The sequence below is a fragment of the Mauremys mutica genome, chromosome 11, assembly GCF_020497125.1.
Source record: "Mauremys mutica isolate MM-2020 ecotype Southern chromosome 11, ASM2049712v1, whole genome shotgun sequence".
In the NCBI taxonomy this organism is placed as follows: domain Eukaryota; kingdom Metazoa; phylum Chordata; order Testudines; family Geoemydidae; genus Mauremys; species Mauremys mutica.
In genome coordinates this window covers 79,254,579-79,263,455 of record NC_059082.1, presented here as the reverse complement: position 1 = coordinate 79,263,455, position 8,877 = coordinate 79,254,579, and the positions used below count along the sequence as shown (strand labels likewise).

General features: G+C 60.0%; 1 protein-coding gene across 6 annotated transcripts in view; it reads right to left on the bottom strand.

The window, feature by feature from the left end:
- Window positions 1-7,824: 7,824 nt before the first annotated feature.
- RAI1 (retinoic acid induced 1) overlaps window positions 7,825-8,877 on the bottom strand; it is a 127,956-nt gene continuing 126,903 nt past the window's right edge. For all 6 annotated transcript variants that reach the window (XM_044980047.1, XM_044980053.1, XM_044980051.1 and 3 more), the window contains one exon: window positions 7,825-7,987. In XM_044980047.1, the coding sequence (XP_044835982.1) occupies window positions 7,973-7,987 (15 nt within the window). In that variant the 3' untranslated portion in view covers window positions 7,825-7,972. The remainder of the gene's footprint in view (window positions 7,988-8,877) is intronic.

Genomic DNA, 8,877 nt, shown 5'->3' with positions numbered 1-8,877 from the left:
TCACTCCGCACCGCGTCCCCCGAGCACAGCCTGTCCCGGCTGGCTCCCATCACAGCCTAGGTGGTGCCTGGAGAGCCAGCAGCCTCAGAGGGCCGAGAGCTGCTCGGCTTTAGGGGTGGGGTCTCCAGCGCCCCCAGCTGGTTCTAAGTAGAGTCACCATGATCCTATCCCACCCTCCTCCAGCTGGGAAAGGGTCTTGCGCAAGCCAAGACTCCTGGGTTCTATTCCTGCCGGCCATTGCCTGGCTGCATGACCTACAGGGTACCACTCCCCCTCACTGGGCCTCAGTTTCCCTCGCTAAGGGCAGGAGGGACGTGCTGTGTCACAGGGGCACCACCTGTGATGCACATGGGGAGGGCAGAGGCACAGACTCCTGGGGCTGGGCTGTGATGAGAAGAGGGGAGGCCAGGGCATCAGCACAGGGGGGCCAGGGGATAGGCCCAGCTCAGCAGGGAGGGGAGGGGGACAGGGGAGCAAGCTGGCCCCTCCTCCACTCCCCCTGCTGCTATCAGGGACAGGGTCTCTTCCTGGGGGGCACATCACCCCACCTCTGAGTCTGAGCCTCATCCATGTGAGCTAAGCTGGGGCCCACATGACCTTCCCCCTTCGGACCCCTCCCCTCTTGGCTGGCTCTACTGCTACCCTACCCCCCCCCCCGCGCCGTGGCCTGGCGCGGAGCGCCCCAAACCATCACCACACACCCCATGGCCAAGTGTCACACGGGGCAGGCTCAGCCAGCCGTGGCAGCTCCGCCAGGGCATGCCCAGGGTGGTCAGCAGGGCTGGATTAAGCCTTGTAGGCCTGGCACCAAGAATGTTTGTGGGTGCCTATGGGGGTAATGGAACATGGCACCGGGGGGGGGCTGGCCAGGGTCATGGCATGGCAGGGGTGGCCCTACTCCGCCCAGCCCTGTGCGAGGGCACTAGTTACAACCCGACAGTTGCCAGATGCACAATGGGGTGCCCGGCCCTGTGCTGCCAGCATGCCCCATGCTGCGCCACACATCCTCCCCGCCCAACACTGGACCACCCTCCTCCCCGATTCCCCATGGCCAAAGCCCCCCTGGACCCACTGTGCCCAGCACCCCCCCAAACCCTGCAACAAATGCACAGTGCCCTGCACAACATCAACCCTGCCCAGCACCCGCCACAGAACCCTCCCCACCCAATCCCTAGTGCCCCAACACAGCGAACGTCCCTGCCCCCTCACAGCCCAGCACCTCCCCCCAGAGACCCACTCCCCCAAGGGCTGCCTCCCGGCCACACTCACCGGCTCTGCGGTGAGGCAACTGTCTGCCGGGCTGAGCCGGCAGCGCAGCCAGGGCTGGTCCCAGGGCGAGGAATCGCTCTGTCCCCTCGGGAGTGGCACAATCAGGCAGGCCAGTGCCTGGCCCGGCCGGGGGGGGGGTCCCTCAGGACCCACTTGCCTGGAGGCTGCCCCCCTCCCAGCCCCCAACTGACAGAGCCTGGCCAGGCTTGTGCACCGGTGCCAGGCGTCTCAGCTCCGGGGAGAGGTGGGGCCCCACAGGGGGTGGGAAGCAGAGCCTGCCCGGAGCTGGAGATGCCCTGGGGTCCGGCCGGGGGCAGAGAGAGAGAGAGGCTGGAGGGTGAGGCTAAGCGATGGGGTGGAGCCCTTAGCCGGCCGGCGAGCAGGCCAAGAGGAGCAAGTGGGGGGCGGGGGTCAGCGGGCTGGTGGGAATCTCAGGCCACAATGCCAGCAGAGCAGGACAGGGCCCCTTCTGAGCATGGGCCCAGCACCATGGCGCCATTGTAAAGCCAGCACTGGTGGGCAGAGACGAGCTGTGGGCCCCACCGCAATGACTGGGTTTCCGCCCATGGCCTAGGCACGGCTCGGCTGAGTGATGCTGGATGTGTGGGGTGGGGGTGGGGGTGTGTGCTGCTGGTGCGCGTAAAGCACAGGGTGGTGAGGCGGTCCCAGGGGGGCAGCCCTGAGCAAGGGGTGCGGGAGAGCAGTTTATTAGACGCTGGGTTCAGGCCCCAGGAAGTGGTGGCAGCCCCTTTGTGTGAGCTGTTTAGGGCTGGCTGTGGCCAAGACCAGGTTAGGGGACACCCACCCCCCCCCCAACCCCGCAGCAGCCAGGGAGCTGGGCTTGGCTAAAAGGGCTTAGCCAGCTCACCCCCTCCCCCCCCCGCCAGCCAGTAGGCCTCATGGGAGACCTCCCGTGGGGTGTGTAAGTACAGGAGCACCATGGGCACTCAGTGCCACCTGCACAGGGCAGAGCTGGCAGCTGAGCCAATGCGTTGGCGCAGCCCCATGTGTGCACACGCACCACCCCCCCACCTCCCCGCCCCCCACACACTCCCTGCCCCACCCTGCGCTCCAGCCCAGCACCACGGGGCAGGGGCTGCTGCTTAGCCTGCAGGCCCCAGGGACGGGGCACGGGCGATGGGCTCCCTGCCGCTAGCCAGACAGGAACGAGGAGCTATGGGCATGGGGCTGCCTGTGGTGTGGGACAACCTCCCCACCCCCCATGTGCCTGCGGGGGCGGGGGGAAGGGATTACGTGCCCCTCAGGTAATGGTAGGCAGGTGCCTGCCCCACGTGCCCACCTCCCAGCAGAAGGGCGGGGGCACCAATGCGGGGTCACTAGGCACAGCCTCAGGCTTCAGCTGGGTTGATGCTCGGGGAGGGGCAGGACTCTGGCTGGCACCGGGCTGGAGTGGCCCAACAGGGCCTGTGTCTGTGCGGCTTCTGGTGCAATGGGGCCTCCCCCCCAGTCCCAATTCTGTCAATGCCCAGTGCTCCGGTGTGGCACATCGCTCCCCCACCAGGGGGCATCACGCTCCTCACTGGCTCTGCAGCCCTTCGCGCTCCCGCCTGCCCCCAATCCACTTGGCTCCTTGCACTGGCCCACCTGCCCCATGCCCCCGCTCTGCTCCGCTGGATTGGCAGGGCAGGGGCCTGTGGGAGCAGCATGCGTTGGCGTTAGCGCAGCAGGAGAGCAGCCCAAGGACCAGCCCCCCCGCGCGTCTAATTGCTACAGAGGGGGGGTCTGACTGCTGAGCTTGCAGCACCACACCCAGCTCAGTGCTACCACCGTGGCATCACTGGCCTAGATCCCTGCATCCCTCGGCATGGGGCACATTAGCCTTGTGTGGGCAGCCCTCCCTGCCACCCCCACCCCGGTCCAGTTAGGGCAGCCAGGCCAGATTTGGAGGCGCTGGGACCTCAGGGGAGCCGTTTCCAACACCGTGTTGTGCCCTAGCTAGGCACAGCAGCAGTGCCCACAAGCAGCGGGATACCCCCTGCCAGCCCAGGGAGCTCAGGCCGTGCCAGTGCCTGCTATGCAGGCATCACCGTCGGGCAGCAATGCAGCCACACACAAAGCCGGCAGTGAGGCTCCGCAGGTGTGACCAAGGCTGGAGATGGTACTAAAGGCCAGCTCCTTCCAGCCATTAGGCTGTGAGCTCATAGCGGCAGGTGGCAGAGGGGGTCTGGAGGTGGCCTGCAGGGTGGCTTTGGGGCTCCCTCTGGCGGCCGGGGGGGCGGGTGCTGCTATGGCAGAGGGCAGGGCGGTGTTTGCATGAGCTAATGATTCCTGGCCAGACACAGCTGGTAGTGTTGGCAGGAGGAGACCTGAGGGGACCCTGGGCCGGGGCAGATGCAGGAAGGGGCTCCGAGCCCAGAAGCTGGACCGTGCTGGGCTGAAACAAGAGGAGTCAGTGGAGCGGGGGAGATGACACGGTCAGGCCAGGAGCAAGGCTGGGTTTTGTGGATGTTGGCGAGACCCCAGGAGGAGGACGCAGCCGTCAAGCTTGGGAGGCGGACAGGGAGCTTTGGCTGGCTGGGCCGAAAGAGACAGGCAGCCTTGCAGAAAGCAGAACAGCAACCAGGGCACCAGCCAACCACTGGGGTGAGCAATCCCCATCCCGTGCTGTGCTGCAGCCTGAAGACAGGCTCCCAGCCTCGCTGGCCCATGCGGGCTGAGCCATTCTGGCATGGGCCCTGAAGGAGGGCCAAGGGGGAGGAAAGGAACTAGTAAGGGCAGGCCAGAACTCCACTTGCTCATGTTAGCCTGGGGCTGTGTGCACAGAGGGGAGCTTCCTAGGAACAAACACTCCCGATGGGAATGGGGAGTCAGCGAGAATATGCTCTGACACAAGGCCCAGCGGGAAATCATTGTTGCAACCTGCATTCTCTTCCTCAGCTGTTGCCAGGGGAGGCGGGTCGGCGAGAGAAAAAACAGGCTACGACTGGACGTCCACATACTTCCAAAACAATTGTTGAATCTTTATTGACGTTCTGAATGCAATGACCTGTTTTTTACTCTTAAGGAAAATAAACATCTTTTAGAAACAGCTTGTTACACACAATCTTCAGTGTGAAGCAATATACTAATAAGTACACTAGTCTTAACATTTACAGTCTTCATATATATTATATATATGTATATGTATACATATATATACACTATATAATGAGGCAATATATAATACACACGATTTACCATTTTACAGTCATATGTACAAGATGCCACTAAAAATAGCCAGGATTTCAGGCAATGGTGCCAGGGACGCAGATAGTTTTTTTTCCCATGGTCCGTGGCAAGCTTCTGAAACAACAGACATTTCTTGGCCAGCAAACATTGAGGGTGAGGTGAGTGGTGGTGAGATGGCTAGCCAAGCGTGGCAGCATGAAACGCGCACACTACTACCAACAGACAGGTTACAATGGGTGAATTGGCTTTGCTTGGGGAGGGGTGCAGATTCTTGTCTGGCACGATGGAACAACTGCTTAGGCTGTCGGGGATAGGCCGGGGGGGGGTTGTTGCTCACATCCAACCATGTGTGATTCCAACCCGAGTGTGATGTTAAACAGCTCTCAGTTCTATATATATATATGTAAGTAGAACCTCAGCGTTACAAACTCAGCGTGAACGGAGGTTGTTCATAACTCTGAAAGGTTCGTAACTGGGAACAAAACGTTATGGTGGGTCTTTCAAATGTTTACAACTGAACATTGACTGAAGAGAGCTTTGAACCTTTACTATGCAGAAGAAAAATGCTGCTTTCCGTTCAGTAGTTGACGTTTAACACAGTCCTGCTCTGGATTTGCTTTTGTTTTGTTTTGTTTTTGGTCTCAGCTGCTGCCTGATTGTGTAATTCCGGTTCCAAATGCGGGGTGTTTGTCACTCTGGCGTTCGTAAGGCTGAGGTTCTACGGCAAGTCATTTTCAGACGGGCTCATTCTTTCTGGCGTAAGGCAGCATGGCCAATCTTCAGTAACAATGCCATCCAACACACTTGGGCAAATACCAACCCAAACTGCCTTTGACCCTTTTAAACTGTGCGTGCGGCTCTAGTTCGTGTCTCTACGTTGCTGACTATCATGGATCGGATTTTGGAAATCTCCCGTAGGTCATCTCATTGGTGTCAACGGGCCAACACACCCAAGGGCTGGGTGGGTCTAGTTCTGCACTAGTGGGCTGTTTCCGTCCCGTTCAGCCCAATCCATTTACTATCCCTCCAGCCCCTGTGATGGAGGCAGCATTCCCACAAGAACAACGAATGGGCTGTGACATCATGGAGTGAACCAGCTAAGTGGCAAAGGGGCCAGGTCATGGTTACACAAGTGTCTCTGCAACTAGCAATGCTGGGGAACCAAAGACACGGGGCGCCTGTATGCTGTTTTCATGGGGGGGAGTGTGTGTGCGTAGGGGAAGGAGCTGGTAAATTCCCACAGCTCTAAATGGTTGCTGGCTGCTCTCCGAGGGTGATTCTAACAAGGGGCGCTGGAAGGTCACCTGGTTAGGCGTCTGTGAGTTCAGGACTCACTAGTTTTAAAAAAAGGATGGGAACAAAGCTAGAACTGCTTCCAGCCCCAGCCGCCTCCAGCTGGAGCCCAGTTAGCCAGCCCCAGGGGTCACCCAACCCAGCAACGAGAGAGGGCACTGCAGAGCCCATCACCTCTCCTGTCACATGGGCCTGTTTCTAACAGCACGCTTTCAAGCGGGAGGTGATGCCAGTGGCTGTTTGGGCTGGCTCAGGCTACAGCTGCTCCGCGACTGAACTGCTGCTCCGCATGGTGGCTGCCAGCTCATCACAGGGTACGGTGAGGGAGCGCCCTTCGCCCACCTGAACTCCCACCAGTGCCTGGGCACAAGGGGCGGCTGTTGAGCAGCACAGAGCAGACGAGCTACGGCCCTTGCTGAGGTGAAAAATGCTAGGGGGGTCTGAGTGGCCCAGAAGTCCAGTTTCCAGCACGCCGGAGAGATGGGAGCTTGGCCCAGGTGTGACCCCCAGGGCAGGGTGCTGGGTGAGTGTAGGTGGCCTCTCAGCCGCGTACTGAGCCAGGCCAGCCCTGCGGAGAGGGTGAGATCTGACAAATCCCTGCCCAGCAGGGCGACTAGGACAAGTGCCAAAATCCACATCTGCTCCTTAGAAGCCAGCTGCCAGCCAGGCACCTTGGTCACTCTGTGGTTCCTGGTTATGACAACGATGCACTCTTATCTAGCCCAACAGCGGGGAAAGCGCAGCCGTAAAGCTCACCAGCGCACATGGCGGGGGGAGGAGGGAGGGGTTGGGACTCTTGCATGGCACACAGCAGCAGCAGGCAGCGTTGGGGACAGAGGGAAGAATGGCGTGCCGGGTTGCTGAAGCCAGCAGCCAGGGCAGGGTCCAGACTGGTCTAATGGTTAAGTATTGCTTGTCACTCCCTGCCTGAGCTGCTGCGGGTGCACACAATGCTCCCCCTAGAGCAGCACACACCAGTACACAAGTCCGGTCCAGAGGGAGAGGGAGTGGGGGCAAGAGGGAGGTGCTGAAGGCCCAGAGACAATGCAGGGAGGCGGGGTTGAGAGCAAACTCCCTTTTCCCATCCTGAAGCTCAGCCCAGCCTTCAGTGTCGCTGCAGCAGGGGAACCTCCGAGGGCCAAAACCGCGTTTCCGCCTCCCCATGCACACACCAACTTCCACCCCCCCAGCGTCTCCCACAGCAGCCTCTGCCAGTCGCCCCCCGCCTGCCCACATGCGCCCCCCCCCCCTCGGGGTCGCAGCAGAGGACCGGGGCTGAAAATGAAAAACCAAACCAAAAGAGCAAAGTGTTGTTTCAAACATCAGGCCATTTTTTTTCTCATGTCGAGCACATATATACAGACAGACACCATGAGGTTTGCTGAAGGCAACATCTCAGATCAGATCAGAGTGAGATATGGAGGACTGGAAAGCTCTCATTGTCCAGCTGTTCCAGAGTAAGACAACATCATCAGTAACCCTTTTACACTGTACCCCCGCCCCGCCCCGCTCCCCATCCCACCCCATCCCCACCCCTGTGCAGCTAATGTAGTTCTGAAACATAGTCTGTGTTTGCCATGGGTTTTGTTATTTGCATCATCTGGGACCGGGTCAGAGAAGCCACCGTCCATGCGCCGCCTTCGTTCTCTGGTCAAGGGAGTCCCACCGCAGCAGGTGTACCCAGAATCCACTTCAAAGGGAGGTGCTGAAAATGCTCCAGGCCGGGATTTACCCGGGGCCTTGTCCCAGGTGAAAGATGTTACTATCAGTGTCAGTTACAGGTCCTAAAGGGGAGAGGAGGAAAAACCTGGAACTGGATTTCTTTGCCCACTGGCTCCGGGGTAGAGTTCAGAGGGGGAAGGAGAAAAACGTGGAACTGCTTTTATGTGCCCACCTGGAATGGCTCTGGATAGAGTTCCAAGAAGACCCTGGAGCTGGATCTCCGTGCCCATCCGGAATGGCTCTGGTAGAGTGTTGGGGGGAGCAGAAGGGAAGAAGTAGAACCTGGAACTGGATTCCCACCTGGCCTGTATTCTGGGTGCTCCCCCGTCCCAGGTAAACACTATTGCCCGGGGGAATGGACGCAGATGGGTACATTCTGCACTTTCGTCCTTGCCTTTCCCTGTGGGATCTTGTCGCTGGCAGCCACCGCTGAGACAGGCACCAAGGAGCCTCTGGGGTGACCTGGGCCTGGCGGAGGGGCGACTTCCCGGCAGATGGATTATAACGGCTGCCTCTGCAAAAGAAGCCGAACAGGTTAATGGATCGGCAGCGAAAGGGTTAACTTGCTGCTCTGGGGGGCCCACCCCCTCCGAGGAGGAGCGAGAATGGTGTCGCCTTCCCGCTGAGCTGGCTGAATGCCAGGCCTGGCTTTGCCAGCACACGGGGAACAGGGTGGCATGAGGCAGCCGGAGCCACCTTGAGGACTCCCTGGGTTCACCCTGCGGCTGGCACTGCTCACCTGCGCCAGGCACAGTGCGAAATAACAGCACACTCCAGCCAGGCTGCAGGCCTGTATCTGCAGCCTGTCAGAGATACAGAGAACGGCCACCACCGGGGGGCAGGAAGACTCATCTCTCAGAAACCTGCCCTCCTCTGGCTTCTCCCTTTGGGTTCAGTGCCACGCTAGCCATCTGCTGGCTTGCGGGTATCCTGCCCTCCCCACGGTCTTCCAGAGAAAGGGATGCGTGCACCTCCCCCCGCTGGGACAGGTGTCCTCTTCGCCATTGGTCCTGCACCACAGGAACTGCCCTGCACGGCCTGTCCCTCCAGCCTCAGCTATTCACTCTGCATTCAGCTTCACAAATCCGCTAGTGGGAGCCCATTCGTCTACGGGGTGCTGGGCCCACAGCCCCTGGCTTCCCTCCCTGGACATCAGCCCGGAGCAGCTACCAGACACATCTGCACATTTCTTCCCACTCATCAGACCAGCTGGTGATAACCTGCCCGGTCTTGTCCCAACCGGATTACAAACGACAGCTGGGCCTGGCCCAATCTGCCCCCTTCTCCCCACCCGATCCAAACACTCAACCCCCAAGCTTAGTCTGGATCCGGGTTGTGCAGCCCCGACCTCCCGTCTGATTGTCTGTAATAAGGTGCACGTGCTGGGGAAGGAGAGAGGCAGGA